The sequence below is a fragment of the Ochlerotatus camptorhynchus genome, unplaced genomic scaffold (assembly GCF_037179485.1).
Source record: "Ochlerotatus camptorhynchus isolate MF236.1 unplaced genomic scaffold, CSIRO-AGI_Acam_v1.1 ptg000116l, whole genome shotgun sequence".
Classification (NCBI taxonomy): Eukaryota; Metazoa; Arthropoda; class Insecta; order Diptera; family Culicidae; genus Ochlerotatus; species Ochlerotatus camptorhynchus.
In genome coordinates, this window is record NW_027040606.1 from 536,989 (window position 1) to 555,326 (window position 18,338).

At 38.6% G+C, this 18,338-nt stretch overlaps 1 protein-coding gene across 3 annotated transcripts in view; it reads right to left on the bottom strand.

Moving 5' to 3' along the window:
- The window catches only part of ClC-a (chloride channel protein 2), a 188,843-nt gene that overhangs the window by 135,109 nt on the left and 35,396 nt on the right, over positions 1 to 18,338 (bottom strand). For all 3 annotated transcript variants that reach the window (XM_065220112.1, XM_065220111.1, XM_065220117.1), the window contains exon 2: positions 2,010 to 2,370. In XM_065220112.1, the coding sequence (XP_065076184.1) occupies positions 2,010 to 2,150 (141 nt within the window). In that variant the 5' untranslated portion in view covers positions 2,151 to 2,370. The remainder of the gene's footprint in view (positions 1 to 2,009; positions 2,371 to 18,338) is intronic.

Sequence of the window (18,338 nt, forward strand, 5' to 3'; positions counted from 1 at the left end):
CAAAAATTATACCAATTCGCAAACCCGGTAAAGATCCAACATTGTCTTCAAGCTACAGACCAATCAGCCTCCTTTCAGCGCTGAGCAAATTGTTCGAGAAACTCATTCTCAATCGTTTGCTCAAGTTTGTCGAGGAAAACAACATTCTCCTTCCGGAACAGTTCGGGTACAGAAAGGGCCACTCCACCAATCATCAGCTAGTACGGGTGATGAATAATATCCGAAGTAACAAAGCTGTATTCAAGTCCACAGCCATGGCATTGTTAGACGTTGGGCTTGTAAAGGCTGATTAAAAGTAAATTGGTACGCCCTTCGCGTGTCGCTATCACGCTTCTAGCGTTGGGAATCGAAAATCTTTGACAGTGGTTTGTTTACACTTCTTTAGAGAACAACTGGTGCAAATTTGATCAAAGTAGTCGATCGCGTTCAGAAATAACGTCAAATACAACTCGAAAGAATAAAAAATATTTTTCACAAACACCTGGAAAATCCGGAGTGGTCCGCTTCCAAGCTGGTTAAAGTGCTGAAGATGCCGAAAACAACAGTTTGCGAATGCTCAAAACCTACAAGGAAACCCCGAGTGTGGAAAGGAATCAGCGGACCAACGAAAAAACTGGAACCAGGGATCATCAGCTGGCGCAGCAATGTGTTGAAGTGCGTTAAAGCCAACCCCGGTCTTTCGATCCGGGATGTGGCCAGAAGGTTCGACGCCAACTTTCAAACGGTGTGGAACATCCTTGCCAGGGAAGGATACAAGTCGTACAAAGCCAGTAAACATCCGAACCGGCACATGAAGCAGAATTCCGTGGCCAAAAAGCGTGCAAGGCTGGTTTAACGAAACACAAGGGCTGCATTTTGATCGATAACGAAACATACGTCAAACTCGATTTTAAGCAGCTTCCCGGTCAAAAGTTTTACATCGCGACTGGATGTGGGGATGTGCCGGGAAGATTCAAGTTCGTGTTTGCCGAAGTATTTGATCAAATTAATCTTCTAATGATAAATCAAATTTGCTTATTTTTTACCTAGTTCGTTTATTTGGAAGGCTCAATCGCGTTAGCTTTACGGAGTCGATAATGCATTGTTCATTGTTTGTAACAAAATTCACTTATTTCTATGTCTATCAGGAGTTGGGCCGAATACTCATTGTCGAAGGATAGGATCAGAGGAGAAGCTTGGGGCTGGGGTTTCGTTGTTTCATCAGAGCGTTGTCGCCAGTATGAACGGTAGTGCAGTTCTGGATTCGTCTGGAGTTCTACCGGCTATGGTGACCAATGAGCGACGATAAATTTTCTTAAATGTTTACAAACAATTGTAGCATAGTTTCTGCAGTGCAAAATCGAAATCTGTTCTAAGAACTGTGTACCTAAAAAATCGAGCATTCATACAATTTTCAATATGATCGAAAAGAAATTCATTCAGTAATGCAAAACTCTTGGACAACTATTGATAGTGATAATAGCTGATACCAATACACTAGCAAATAACTGCAAACAATACAAATTATCACCAAACTGTAAAACAACACAAAAACCAGTTATGTCTTCGCTAACAAATCAAGCAAATCATTTCGCAAGGTAGACAGTGAAAACTTTGCACTACGTCTCCAGGCGCTGCGCTGATTCATCGTCTCTTAGCGCCATTTACTACATAGCCTACATTCATGTTGTTACAACTTTTCAAGCTACCCACAACCATCCCAATGCTGACGAAGGGTGTTTCAAACCGCGTCGCCAAAGACATTGATCATGCTAATTACAACGGTTCGTTAGCATCGATTACCGAGCCGGTGTCAGTTGGTTCCAGTGCACAATGAGTTACTGATAATACTGATAAACAACACCCTCACGATGGCAAATATTGATCAGCAGGTCGTCACGAGACCCATGCCGGGGCGGTCTACGCTGCTTTCTGTGTCGGCATGTTTAGCGCTGGGATTTGATTGGTTTGATCTCGAAGGCGACAGGTAAATTGTATCGACATATTTAATCAATCAGTAAGCTACTTACCAATGTGTGCGTATATCCGAGTCCACCCTCCTCTTCGTCCGTGTCGATGGCATCTCGAATCGAGAGGGGCTGCTTGGTGGGGATGATTTTGGATGGAACCGCCAGCAGTGTCATCTCCGCGGATGATTTCCCGTTCATCATTTTTTTTTTAGTGATTTCTGCCACTTCACTAATTAATAACAGCACACAACACAACAGTACACACTTTGCTCTGGGAGCTGAAGCTTCTTTGAACCGATCACACCTATATGCCACTTTTCACTATACCAGAGCAGGTACACGATTTTACAATAGCAAATAAGAGCTCCGCACGCTTCGGCTAAACACTAGCCATGAAAACATCCATAGCTCAGGGATTTTCCTGGGGAAGAGAAAAAAACACAAACAAATTTCTGTAATTTATGGATGCAATGGAATTGCGATGAGCTCAGATATGTTGGGGCATCGGGGGTAAAATGCCCCATTGGCATTCAAGCGAAATGAAACTGATAATAAGACGTGGAAATTCAACAATTCATAATCAAAAGCTTAACTAAATAATTTCAACAGGGCTGTGGACATTTTTTGAGTCGGTTCTTTCTCTGAATCATCCATGCAAATTCCTCAACATTTTTTGAAACCAAAAGGCAAATACGAAATTCGCAATTGCTTTTTCCGTGTTCAACCAGATCCAGTGAAATTTTTACAAAGAACCATGCATGGAGTCTTGGATTAGCAATCGATGCTTGGTCAATAATGGTGCCGGCCACGTCCCTACGACCATCGGAGAGGGAAGGATTGTTAGTTCGGCACCCGTTGTTACTAGAGACCGACTATACGTCTGAATATCCACGGTTGACACACACACTTCGAAATACCTAATCTTACACGTGACGGAATCCATCTATGACATAAAGAATAAGACGTAAACAAACATGTCATGTAATATTAAGTGCTCCGAGTATGTTTGATCGAGACATATTTCGTGTCTGTAATGACTCAAATTTATGTCAAAATTGACGCTCGTATATGTCACTCTCAGAGCACCTAAATATACATGAATTTTTCTAAGTGTTTTGTTGTTAGTGAGAATGGTGAATCTTGATTCAGTTTGGAAAGTGACTCAATCATTTAAAGCATTATCAACTCAGTAGTGTAAATGTGTTTGGGATAGAACCTAGAATCTTCTGATTATTATGCAAAAATGGTCGCCAATAAGCCACTGTGCCCCTTAGACCACAATAAACCACTGCAACCAACGATCGATCAAGCACGGAGACATTTAGCAATGCTTTCGAAACCAGATCAAGCATTCGAAATATTTTTCTAAACATATTACATATTATATAGGTACACCCCTATTACTGAAACACCTACTTTACTCAGTTCTCTAGACTGTTCTGAATGTATCAATTTTTTTTAAGAACTCGCAACTTTCCTGAAATTAATTGATTTGTCTTGAAGTTTCGACAATTTTTCGTATTGTAACCATTATAAACGCTTACTACTTTTCCCTGAACTTATCTATGTTTACCTGAAGTTGTCTAAATTCAAGACCAAAAAAGGCCTCAACTTCATTTTGTAAACAAACCTTGTAAGGCCATATATCACTGTAACGTTCTTAGAAAACGGAGTCTCTGGAATTCCCTGATTTTCTCGAAACTTCTTGAAGGTTTCTACAATTTCCTTGAAATTATTTGAATTACCCTTTGGTTCTCTGATCTCTGTGCCTGAATTTTTCTAAATTTACGATTATAGATCTTTAAACTGCTCCAAAATTCTGGAATAAAGCTATGAGAACTGCTCTTAAGATCTGAAATTCCACGAATATATCTAGATCTAACTTTTCTGAGGCGCTTGGAATTTCTTAAAAATTTTCACAATACCCCTCAAATCTTAAGTATTTCTCAAGTTCGCTTGACACCCGTTATAGGAACTTCACAAAAGTTCCTTGAAAAATTTCGGATTCTAAAAGAACCGCTTTGAGGTTCTTAAAGCTTCTAGTAAGTTCCCCGTATTTTCAACGTGTTAACTTCTCTTATGATCTCGCAGTTTTTTTGTGGAGTTTCACTGAATTTCTCAGCATTTCCTGTCATTCAGAACTTCACCAAAGTTACTTAAGAAATAAATTATTAATTTTTTCCTTACTTCTCGCACTTTGAAATTTTTCAATATCTTGAACTCTTGAACAATATCTTAAAAACGTTTGGGTTAGTTGGTGTTGTTTTTGATCTACCATAAAAAGGCATATTTTAGAGGCATTTAGAGACATTATACGCTGGAATTTATCCGTTAAAGTTCTGGAAAAACCTTGAAAACTCAGGTAATTTTATTTAGAAAAATTAGACACCCTGTATATAGAGCAAGACAATTAATCATCACTAAACAACGAATGATCAATTTATTTCAAAAATTCATTTCGATTCTGTGGCATCGTATGTCACGAATTTGGAGACCTGTCGTTCAACTAATACTTTTCCAGCAAATTCAGCAAATTTCACTACCTATCATAGGGATAGCCAGAGGGGGAAGGGGGCGGGATGATTGCCCCCCCCCCCATAAACTCAGCAACACAAAGCCTTTCGAGGAAATGGCGTTTGGTGAAATAGCATTCGGTCAAATTTTCCATAGTATTTTTTTCGCCCCTCCCTAGCTCGAAACCTGGCTACTCCCTTGCTATTAAGGCTAGTAGTAGCAGATTTGCTAGTGGACTTGATGACAAGACTCATGGATTCATTTTCGGATCTGAAAGTTAACTTATTCGCGTGGATGGATTCATCCATCGTTTTACAATGGCAATCATCACATCATCGAGAGTGGAAGATCTTTGTAACTAACCGAATCTCTAAATATCTCAACTTTCTTCCAAGAAATCGGTGGTATCACGTCGTATCTATAGAAAACCCCACCGATTGTGCTTCGCGAGGTGTTTCACCGATCGAGTTGGTGAATCACACTATTTGGTGGGTGGGCCCCAGCTGGCTCAAGGAACCCACTAAAACCTGGGTCACATGAAGACGAGATAGTTGAGGGCGAAGAGCTGTTGGAAAGACGGGCAAAAGTAACGTGTTTGTCAATCAATGTCGTGCCAAACCACAATTATGACATTGAAAACTTCCAAATAAATCGTTACTCGGATGTGAATCGCATTCGACGCATTTTGTGCTGGGTCAACCGAGTTGCCACGAACCTCAATGCTAAATTGTACGGTACTCAAAGCTTCAGTGGACAATTGACTTCAAAGGAGATTGACAACACTTATCTGCAACTGGCTCAAGCGGCTCAACAGGATACCTTTCGATCGGGGTTAGAGTCACTACAAAGAAATTCCACTCTACCGAACAACAGTAAGCTCAAGACACTATACCCCTTTATCAATTCCTGTGGCACTCTAAGGGTAGGTGGCCGACTACAGAATTCTGCTCAACTTTACGACATTCGTCATCCAGTGATCCTACCAACGTTACATCGGTATACGCAACTGCTGCTCTCATAAATCCACTTGAGAAATCTCCATGCTGGACCGACCTTGATGATCGCAACATTTTATCAACGGAACTGGATCATTGGTTGTCAAGCCGTCGTTTGTACCTTCGCCGATAAAGTGTGTCCCACATCAAATGCATCACGGGAAAAAACGCTGTAGAAAATCAACTAGTTGACCGATCCTTTTCAAACATTCAGACAATAAAATACAACCCATTAGTAAGCTTTTGGCATATTAATTTCATTCAACTTCAATACAATAACCGTACGCTCGCACCTTACGCGCTTAACTCCACTCATTAGGATGTACAACATCTCACTGTAGCTCGTTCTGTACGGAAACCCACTTTTTCTTCATGTCTTCCTCAGATTTGACCTTCTTGGGATGCTTCCGTAGTGCCTGCTTCATAATAGCCCAGTATTTTTCGATGGGCCTTAGTACCGGTGGGTTGGGGGGTTTCAAGGTTGCAAATACTCATTTCAGCTAAAACAATGTTTTTCGGAATAATAAAACCAAAAGATGGTATGATGACATGTTTAACTTGTAACTTACAAGAAGAGGTTACACAGTGTGCGTTTGAATCATAAAACCTGTAAATTTTGCTTTTTATGAGTCACAATCAGCGGTTTGCTGATCGCTGAGTGAGTGAGTGAGTGAGTGAGTGAGTGTGTGAAAAATCGCTGATAGAGACTCTCATGAAGTGAAATAAACAGGTTTAATATGTCAAACACATTCTTTGCAACCTCTTATTGTATCTTACCTATTCAAAATATGATCATAGCATCTAATTATTTCATAATTTAAAAAAAAACCCGAATTTATCCACCTATGGTGTGATCCGACCCTTCTTACTTATTCAAGTTTATTTATTTTATTGTCATTATCAGTGACCAAGCCCCCCACCCCCGTGTCATCCAGTGGGGGTACCCAGAACATGTCCAAGTGTGTCCAATATGGTCTGGAACACTTAACATGACTTGCATTGATCTTATTTTTGAATTCTGTAGTAATTTGATGTGTCGCATGATGGTTTTAATACGTTTTCCGTTAAATCCAGCGTCAAGGCCCATATTCACCGGATCTTATTCCGGCCATATCTCCGGAACCGGTTAACCGATTCCAAAACCGTTCAATAGGGACCCCAAGACCTATCATTTGGTGCCAAGTTTGTCCAAATCGGTTGAGCGGTTGCTGAGAAACGGGAGCGCATTCATTTCGTTACATACACACACATACACACATACACACATACACACGTACACACACACACACAGACATGTTCCGATCTCGTCGAGCTGAGTCGAATGGTAAATGATGGTTTTGATACGTTTTCCGTTAAATCCAGCGTGAAGGCCCATATTCACTGGATCTTATTCCGACCATATCTCCGGAACCGGTTCACCGATTCCAAAACCGTTCAATAGCGTTCAATGGGACCCCAAGACCTATCATTTGGCGCCAAGTTTGTCCAAATCGGTTGAGCGGTTGCTGAGAAACGAGACGCTTCTGTAGACACTCCTTGAGGTAGATCTCCCCGACAGTCCCGGTAGTCACGAACGGTGCTCAAATCATGTACACACTTAGAAATAATGAGACGTAAATAAACATGTCATGTAATATTAAGTGCTCCGAGACTGAAAAGATCGTTGCTCGACGAAAAGTACGTTTGATTGAGCTATATTTCGCATCTGTTATGACTCAAATTTATGTCAAAAATGACGCTCGTATATGTCACTCTCAAAGCACCTAAATTTACATCATTTTTTCTAAGTGTGTATTGTGCTTGTGCTGGGTGGTGAAAAACAGTAGCCCCGGAAGCTGCCGGAAGTCTGCCTTGAAGTAAGTCTCACCATGAATGATGAGACAATGAGGCTTTGTCTGCATCTGGGTGTACAGTTTTCGGGCCCGTGACTTTCCCACCGTATTTTTCCGTTCGTCACGACTTGGAGCCTTCTGCACTTTGTACGTATGCAGTCCCTCCCGGTTTTTGGCTCTCTGAACGAAAGACTTGGACAGATTCAACTTTTTGGCCACATCCCTGACCGAAGCATTGGGATTCCGCTAAACCACTTCCACGACACGCTTGTGATCCTGATCACTAATAGAACATCCATTCTGACCGCATTCCTCCTTCGGTTCGATGCTCAGAGTTTCTTAGTAACGTTTAATCACACGACTCACCGTTGACTGCACGATTCCGAGTTGTTTTCCGAAGTCCCGATGAGAGAGTTGTGGATTTTCCAGGTGATTACGCAAAATCAATTCGCGACGTTGCTTTTTGGGTGACGCCATTTATACCAACTTTCGAAAATCTGACAGCGATAAAATACAGTGTAAACAATACACTTTAAATTACTCATACTCAAATTTTCAAGAGAAAATACCCAAAGAAACGATACCAACTCGACCATTTGTTCACTCGGGCGTCGACTACGCAGGTCCGATAATTATTTGCACCAGCAATCTACGCGCAGTGAAGACATCCAAAGGGGATGTGGCCGTTTTTGCATACCTATCCACAAAGGCAGTACATTTGGAGGCAGTCACGGGCCTGTCTACTAATGTATTTATGGCTGCTCTCAAGTGTTTTGCCAGTCGCCGTGGATTGTGTCATCATATCTTGTCTGCCCATGGCACTAATTTTGTGGTTCCCGACAGAGAAATCAGAAGGTTCTTGCAGTCCAACGAGTTCAACGAAGCAGTACCGTGCCGATTCAAATTTCGGACACTTAAACTCGAATTTCGGACACTTTTAAAAGTTGATTATCTCGGTCGAATATGATCCACATGTCTTGTAAATTTTAAATTTTTTTGACTAGTGCCCTCCACGATCATCTAACATTATTACTTTGTTTCTAACTGGATGTAATATTTAATTAAAAATGAAAGTGTCCGAAATTTGAATCGTCCGAAATTTGAATCGGAACCGTAGGTCAATATCTCGGTGATTTGAAAGTGAAATGGACGATCATCACACCACCGTGAGCCCCCCATATGGGTGGAATTTGGGAGACAGCGGTTAAGAGTATGAAAAAGCACCTAAGGTGCTGTTCATTAACTTACTTCGTAGACAGTTTTTTTTTTGGGCTGTCGTCGGAAACAACACCTTGACGTTCAAGGATCTTGGTACGGTATTAAACCAAGTCGAGGTTTGTTTGAATTCTCAGCCTCTATATCAGGTGTCATCATCTATCGACTCCTGTGAAGCCCTCACTCCAGGGCACTTCATCATTGGCAAACCTCTGAATCTGCTGCCCCAGCCCGACGTCAGCCACATTCCACGGAATTGTTTGGATAGATGGCAACGTAATCAGCAGTATGTAACAGCTATATGGAACCGTTGGAGGGATGAACACAGCAAAAAATTATAATATTGCATCCAAGAGGACGTACTTCAATCATGTCGAAAAGCTCATGTAATTTTTATGGCCGCAAAAATAAATAAATGCAGTAAAAGCAGCGTAATGTCAGTTCATGCACTGTATGAATGATAATTTTGTCCTTTTTGGCAAGTAATATTACACCATATTTTTGACACGATTGAAGTGCATCCCCTTTGATGTGATATCAAAATTAATATTTGCTGTGACTAATATGTAGCCACTATTCAACCTCGGAAAAAGTGGCATGCAGTGCAACAGAACCTTACGTTGGGACAACAGGTTCTGATCAAGAACGAGAATACTTTTCCTGCAGCTTCTAAAATTCTGAAAACACTCATTGCTGTTAAAAATATTTAGGATATACTTTAAAAAAAAACTATCAATGTAACCCCATTTTACGGTCATTAAAATATAAAATACTCCGATCAGCACAAAAATTTGTATTTTTAAAAGTTGGTCTGAAGAAAGTGTCTCTCCCAAATTTGGTCCAAGTCGGAAGAGGACAATTTCACTTGCCTCGGACGCATGCCGCGGAATGACCCATATGGCAAAATAATGAAAAAATCTTTACTATACTCCCCACTTTCATCGCCAAAACTGGTAACAATATGATGCATTTCACCCCAGATACCCACTGCGTGAGCACAGGTTACCTCAATAAAACTACCTGGTAATTGTGATAAAAGCGGTTGATATCAGCAGGCACGCGGCCCACGCAATCACGTCGATTATCAGTTGTATTAGAGTGAGATGTCACCGCAAGGTTATAATGGATTATTCTAATAAATGCAAAATCTATGGGTCACTCGATTTACGTCATTGGATCGCTACAATCAATGAGGCCGCCATGGTAATTAAATAAATCAATCGTCCGCTCAAAGGGTATGCACATCCACCGATTGCGAGGAAGAAGATGTTAAAGTGTTGCTCAAGTCCGAATTTTAATTAAGCTAGCTACTACGAGGACGAGGATTTTTGCAAGCTTCTCGTTGATAGTTCATTCCGATGCAAATGAAGTCAATTGCAAAATATCACAATCATGTGCTTCCGATAACGAGCGATTGGTGATTGGATTTTTAAAATACATTATAAATATTGATGGTTTTATAACATACACTTGAACCGTTATCGGTTCTTAGCAGGCCTAATCAAGGAAATCTTTCCTATTGGAATTTTTTTCGACTTCCCTGGACATACAGTATCATTGCGATTGGCTGGCACGCCAAAACAGGAAGAAGAAATAATAATCTATCTCACTAACATTATTAACCTCAACCGAATCCAAATAGAATCAAGAGTTTTGAATCAAGAACGGCCAAATAAATCACCTCAAACCTTATCGATCCAGCTAAAAAAGGAATATGAATTGCTCATATCAGGTGGCTCGACAGTATTATGCAATCCATGTACCAACCTTCACAGCCCCACATCAGTTAATCAATCCTGCCCTTCAAGTGCAAATCGAACAGTGAACATTATTATATAAACACCTCACAAGTTGGCATAAAGGTTCGGCCAATTGTTTCCCACCGAAACCGAACCGACTTGCGTGTGGTTTCGCTTGACAAATTTAATAAATGGAAATTTGCGGTTCACATTTTGCATGCTAATTTTCCGCCACGATTCCACCTTAAAACTAGTAAACGCAATATATCAACATTGGCGCCCGTAAAATTATGTATCTTAATTCGTTGATCGGTTCCAAATTGTTTCATTTATTGACATTATAATGGATTGAACGATTCGTTTCAATTGGCAAATAAATCTCAAATTTAACTGTTTACCCAGTTTATATTCTTCACGCTGCCGAGACTCCGACGTCAGGTTGCTGTGGCAAACAATCCATCATCCAAGTTTATCAAAGGGACAACTGGACAGATTTAAGCCCGAGCCCGATGACTACCAATACCTGTGTGTGTGTGTGTGCTATCTTGTAATATGACGCCTGTTTGCTTATCGCACTCAACCGGAGCAATTGTTTCGTCTTTCGACTTTCAGTTCTTTTCAAGTGGCGTGCGATACCCGAGCCAATCTGTTTCGAAACAAACCCGAAGCAGCTGAACTTGATGGTTCAAACCGCGCATGTGTGTTTCGTTTTTATTAATTTGACTTGTTGTCTTATCTTTTTATCACTACAGGCCTATTAATTGTTTTGCAAAATAATGACATTTAATTCAGTAATAGCAGTAATTGGTTGTTAAGAGTATAGTATTAAGACTTTGAAAGAGGAAAGATCTAAGGGGATTGAAACATTGACTTTTCATTTGCATATTTTTTTTAGAATATACCATCACACCGTCAAATTCATCACAAAGATTTGAATATGTGAACTCAATCTGCTTCATTTTTCAAGTAAACGAAAAACTGCTAGAAATTTTTTTCAAGTGTCAAATTGAGACTTGAATGCATGACTAGTATGTGCACATTTCAGTTTCATCCGAATATGTTCTATAGTAAAGGGTGTTACGACCAAAATGTGGTCAAACAAGAAAGCGTGCAAATTGATTTTTTTTTTTTATTCAAAAAATCTAATTATGTTTGCGTTGCGTTTGTAACGGAGTATTTCATAGATTGCATACTGGCAACTGTCATGCATCTACTTTAACGTTCTTATTCTAATAGCTTAAGAAAAAACTATATGGGAGTGAATAGCTCTCCACATAGAGTTCAGAACAGGAAAAGCATGACAATTTCCACTGCCGGCCACGCCCATCTTCTCCGTTATAGGGAAGGAAGGATATTGTTGATGTAACATCTACTTAATGGGAGGCCCCATAGTTAGCAGGCGATGTCCGGAATAAAATAACCATACAATTACCATAAAACAATATAAAATCACAACTAAATCTATTACCAACAATCGATCTTATTGTGCGTATATTGTACAAGAAATTTTAACAAATTGTTATTACAATAGATGTACAATACGTCCCATATAGTAAGAGTTTTCAACAATAGACTTCTCTGCCACCGTTAGTATTAGTGAGCAGTTTCGCTAATACATGCGTTTTACTGGTTGAAAATAAAAACAAACCGCTGTCAATTCAAACTCGTTGACAACTGATTTCGTGGTTGAAAATAATAAACAAATCGATTTTACACGGCTACACCAGCTAGGTCGTATTAGTGAGATTTTGCGTCGAGAAGTCAATAGAACTACCACAGACAAACAGACATAACTCTCGCAAGTTGTTCATCGAACAAGCATTTAACGGTCAATTTAAAAGATTGTAGTTGCTAGTACCACCACCTGTGGCGCGCATAGTTAATTCCCTTGCGTTTGATGTTTACACACTAACACCTTCTGTTCAACGTACTATCCACCACAATGTACTCAACAGATGCCGATAATGTTTTAGCGACGATGTCTTACAGTGAGAAATATTCAATGTGTTATGTCTGTTTATCTGTGGAACTACTATACAATTAATGATAAATGGCTCAAGTTTGTTCGGGAAAAAGTGATTTTTCGTATGGTGAAAATACATAACAACCCCCTTGTTCTATTGTATATTTCCCCATTTACCTTAGATTCTATTGTAGAAACAATACATTCCATTGTTATTTTATCGTTGTGGAGAGTAAGATTTATTGAAAATCCAATAAACTCTTTTGTATGGTTACAATACATTTAATTGTACCTCTATGGTTCTTTTTTTACGGGAATGTCACAAGTTTGTTCGAGAAAAATTGGTTTTTTGTACGGTTAAGATACATAACAAACCAAATAAAAATTTACCACACAAAAACAATAGAACCTATTGTTACAATGTAATAAAACCTATTGTAGCAACAATAAATTTTATTGTCAAAACGATAAAAAATACAATAGAACTTATTGTTATGTACATTAAAATCTATTGTTAATTAGACATTTAAAATAGAAAAGGAGGGTTCCCGTATAAAAAAGAACCATAAATGCACAATGAAATGTATTGTAACCATACAATAGAATTTATTGTATTTACAATAAATCATATTGTATACAACGATAAAATAACCACACAATGTATTGTTTTCACTATATAATCTATGGTAAATGAGTAAATCTACAATAGAGCAAGGGGGTTGTTATGTATCTTAACAATAAGAAAAATCACTTTTTCGCGAACAAAGTTGAACCATTTACCATTAATTGTATTGTTGTTCTATTGTTGAAAATTCTTACTACATGGAACGTATTGTAAATCTACAGAAATAACAATATGCTTAAATCTCTTGTACAATATACGGACAATAAGATCGATTGTTGGCAATATAGTTTGATGTAATTGTATTTTATTTTATGGTAATTGTATTGTTATTTTTTCCGGGAACCCCCTTCCCGTGCAAAAAAGAACCGTAGAGGTACAATGAAATGTATCGTAGCCATACAATAGAGTTTATTGTATTTACAATACATGGTATTCTCCACAAAGATAAAATAACAATAGAATGTATTGTTTCCACAATAGAATCTATGGTAAATGGGGGAATATACAATAGAACAAGGGGGTTGTTATGTATCTTAACCATACGAAAAATCACTTTTTCCCGAACAAACTTGAGCTATTTACCATTAATTGTATTGTTGTCCTATTGTTGAAAACTCCTACTAAATGGGACGTATTGTACATCTATTGTAATAACAATATGTTAAAATTTCGTGTACTATATACGCACAATAAGATCAATTGTTGGCAATATATTTGCTTGTAATTGTATTTTATTTTATGGTAATTGTATGGTTATTTTTTTTCCGGGTTGTTTAATTGTTAATTTCCCCTTTTACCATAGATTATATTGTGGAAACAATAAATTCTATGATTATGTTATCGTTGTGGACACTACAATTTATGTTAAGGGGGGAGTACACTTTGATTTTTCAAAAAATGCATCTTTTTTGGCTTAAAATGTTCCTTGGGATGTATACTTTAATTTAAAAAAGACTCCAAGTCCGCCAGAATATTCCTTACCGCTTTACGAAGCGATTTCCTAAAACATGTACCGGCGCGCTGAGAGAGAAATTTTATCTTTAAACGCGTTTATCTCGAAACGGGGTTTTTCAAACTGGCGTGGGAAATAACTCTAACCAGTTATCATCAAATTTGGATATCGGTTTTCTTGTTCAGAATTAAATTCTGCTTAGAAATACGTATCCACATTTTCGATTTTGTCAAAAACGGATTTTTAATCCACGATTTTGTGAGCATTTTTAGGGTGAAAAAATGAACTTTTTTTTCCTATGGCCACAACTTTTGAAAAAAATAATTTAAAAAAAATCGGAATACGTATTTCTAACCCAAATTTCATTACTAATCAGGATTTTTGTTCGATTTATGTTCCAGTATCACATGGAAAGGAGTATTTTCCCACGCCGTTTTCCGACTTCCGCGCGAGGACGCCCGCGCGAGGACGCCCGCGCAAGGACGCCCGCGCGACCTGGTGCACCGGCCAAGGGGAGACGCCAATCGAGTTCAAAAAATACAAATTATAGTTCGAAGGATGACTAATAAATGGGTTATAACATATTTGCCCTCCCTGAGTGTTTTATTGCTTTATTGCTTGATGAAATTAACGAAAATGCCTTACTTTTTGGACGTTCAAAGTGTACTACCCCCTTAAGTACAATAAATTCTATTCGGGAAAAAGACGAGAATCAAAACACATCAGTTGAGACGAGAATTTCATTATTCTATCGGGAATTCAGATTTGAATGTGTTTTTTACAGTCGAACACCCTAATTGAAATCATGAAAATACAATAGTACCTCCTGTTCCTCATTTTCTCAAAAATTAATTTTTCATAGGCATAAAATTAATTGAAAAATTAATCAGTAGTGCATTGTTGTAACGAATTTTGAAGGAGACGGAAGCAGAAGGAACAGCCCAAGTAACAATTTTGGTTTTATGAGTGCTCTGTAGCCCATGATTAAGCCTTGTAGCATGCTTTAAAACTTCTATTAAACTTGCAATGTTACTTGGGAGCAGCAACCAGCCGCAGCCGTATATTATTTCGTGTAGCCGTGGTCGAGGCTGGAAACCTCAGTCACGACAATGGCGCAGTCGTTAGAATTCGCAGAAAGCATTACGATGAACTGATGGATTGTAGATAGAATTGCCATGTTCTGATGGATTAACTGAAGACATTTTGTGAAATGACAGAAGGTAAAGTATGGATACAAAATAGTTGGAATTATCATGACCTGATGGATGCTATTTATCAATTTTATCTAGATGAACGCGTCATTGGGACAAAACTAATTGATATTTTTGGTTGCTATTGAAAATTTAGTCGATTGCTGAATTAATGTATGGGACCAAATTAGGGACATTTAGGTTGACATTACATCCATTTCCCCTACTACACCCAACCGAGGAATGCAGGATTTTCATATATTTTTGTATAAAAATTAACGAAATTTTTAAGGATTCCCAACACGACTGGATGCTGTAAGACGTTTCAAATTATTATTATTATTATTATTTATGACACTTTACCACACGTTTCAAATGATCTTACGTAAAATTAATCTAAGCCAATTTTTGCTTAAAGAAAATACATTCCCGTAAAAAACATCAAGCCAAAAAAGAATCTGTACGAAAAACTGGACCCTGGTAAAAGCTGTCCGTTCACTACATGCTTAAAAACTACCATTATTACACTCTTAAGAAATATATATGTATAGAGAACTCGATAGCATTGAACGATCCAGATTTGATAACACAGATAAAGGTTGGATTGGGCCTTGAAGGAATGTTTAGTATTCAGGATATCAGGATTAATAAATTTTCCAGTGAATTTTGAAATTATGAGGAGAATACCTTTCATCTTCTAGGGATGATTTCAAGATAATTATGTAGAGAATTCCTAGAGAACGCTTTAGGCAAAATTCCATAGAAGTTTTAAAAGATTTAATGTGATTCAGAGGAATATTTTATGGGAAATTGGAGGTGAGTTCAAAAAAGATTTTCAAGGGTATACTGAGTTGAATCAAATTATGAGGCAGTTCTAAAGGAAATCAAAGAAGAAAATTCTGGAATTATTCCAAACAGTAAAAACTATGCGAATTTGCATTTGCCACATTGATGGATTTTGTGTTTTTACATGGTGAGTATTTACATGGTAGTTAAAAGATCAATTGAAATTGATTTAATTTTCAACGAATAACGAAATACATTTACATCAACGTGTACATTTCAGCTATAATTAATTGAATTTCAGATCTTTAAACGTGTAGTTTTATATTTAAAAACCTGGTCCAGTTGGTAGTTTTTATTTTGTTTAAGTTCAAATATTATAAAATACAGAAAAAACATTCTTCTAAGCTTCTGGTTGACCGAATCCGAATTACCAGGCATTTCGTTCAACTCCTACCATCAGATTTTGTACAGTCACCTCGTCCAGTTTGTTCGTCGCAGAATGCCGCCTTAAACTGCTTCTTGCTTCCAACAGGTTTTTGAGTCTTCTTCAGGTTCCGCTTGAAGCAACAGGTACAGAAAGTCTGTCAAACCAGATATTTCTTAGCGAACTTTGACAGTTTCATATGCTTGAAAATGTCTTCCACCTTTCCTCTTCCGGTTGCCGTATAAAACTCCTGTCCAAGAAGCTGTTTTGAAATCTGTTTAAAGTGCGAGTAGTTCGGATTTTCGCGATGCGCGGGCAAAATTTTGATGCGTTGCTCCTCGACATTTTGATAAATGAAGAGCAAATTTCAAAATCAAAATAGAGGCATCAAAATGAGGAGGCGTTGTAGAAATGCTCTATTAAAATAAATGCATCAAGTTTAAGTCAACTTGGCAACTTAATTTTGATATTTAAAAATCGATTGTAACTTATCAAATAAAAGAGATGGGGATAGCCCTATTGTAGTGGTTAACATGCATACCCTCATGCCAAAGCTACGAGCTCTAATCTCATCCCCGGATAAGTCACAAATGATGCAAGAGTACTGAAGTGACTGTAATAAGGCTGATGCAAATTTTGGTTTTATTTTATGTCCCCTCCCCTTCAAAATATTAAAGAATATTGCAGGTGCAATTTAAATTTATTCCTAAAACTTGATTTTTTTTGTTTTGACATAGAACTTCGTCTTTGTCGACTATACTGGGGTGTAAATCAAAAAATATGTGTTGTGAAATAGTGTTAGGTTTTGAACGCTTGTTACTTTGTCATTTATAGATGAAAATAAAATCCAAATACGCCAATCGATGGGATATTACATTAAGAATCTGCATTTTTTTCAATTTTCAACAAAAAAACATTTGAAAAGTGTACAAATGATAATTTTATCTCTGTTTTCATGAAATACACGATTTTCCCTAACCCAGTTGTCATAATCGAGTACCATTTGGTTGTTAATCGTTCTGCTTGAACCTGAAAAGATATAAAACAGCACTGCTGTCATACCTCTGCTCATACCACCACTAACCCCACTGGATTGTTACGACAACCCAGTGGTTCATCTGATAACCCCTGAAGAGAAGGCTGCCACGATAGGTCAACACTTCGTCAGCTCCCATAATCTCGGACAAAACATCGCCAGCCCTCATGAATCTGTGGTTGCTGAAAATGCAACCAATCTTCATCAGATTCCTAACATTTTTCCAGAGGAATCCGAGACTACAGCTGACGAACTGTTGGCCTTTATCAAATCATCTAAAAACATGAAGGCCCCAGGTTTCGACAACATCCTGAATCTGGAACTCAAACACTTGAGTTCCAGATTCTACAACCATCTGGCACTGATTTTTAATCAGTGACTCTGACTTGGCTACTTCCCTTCGTGCTGAAAGTCAGCTAAAGTCATACCCATCCGGAAACCTGGGAAGGATCCGTCCTCTCCTTCAAGTTATCGACCAATCAGCCTGCTCTCAGGGTTATCAAAACTGTTCGAAAGAGCAGTCTACCACCGGCTCCTAACATCTGCCGAACAAAACAACATCTTATTCGAGGAACAGTTTGGTTTTCGGAAAGGTCGTTCGACCGTCCACCAGCTGACTCGAGTAACAAACATTCTCAGTCGGAAGAAGTCTGTTTCGAAAACATCTGCCATGGCGTTGTTGGACGTTGAAAAAGCGTTCGACAATGTCTGACATGATGGCCTGGTGCTCAAACTGCAGCACTACAGTCTTCCAATCTTCCTAGTGAAGATAATTAACAACTATATATCGGACAGGACGTTCCGAGTCTCTCTGAATAGCATCACATCGGATGCTTTCAACATCGGTGCCAGGGTTCCACAAGGAAGCATCCTTGGCCCCATTCTATTTAACGTGTTCACCTCCGATATGCCGGCTCTCCCTGATGGTGGATCGTTGTCTCTGTTCGCAGATGACACATTCATCTACAAGCGTAGGGTCATCGTAGCTCTGACTACCAAACTTCAGAGAGACTTGGACGTCCTGTCTGAATATTTCCGTATCAACGCGGCAAAGACCCAGGTCATCATCTTTCCACACTCAAAATCTCCCAGACTTGTTCGGTCCAAGGTTGCAAAGA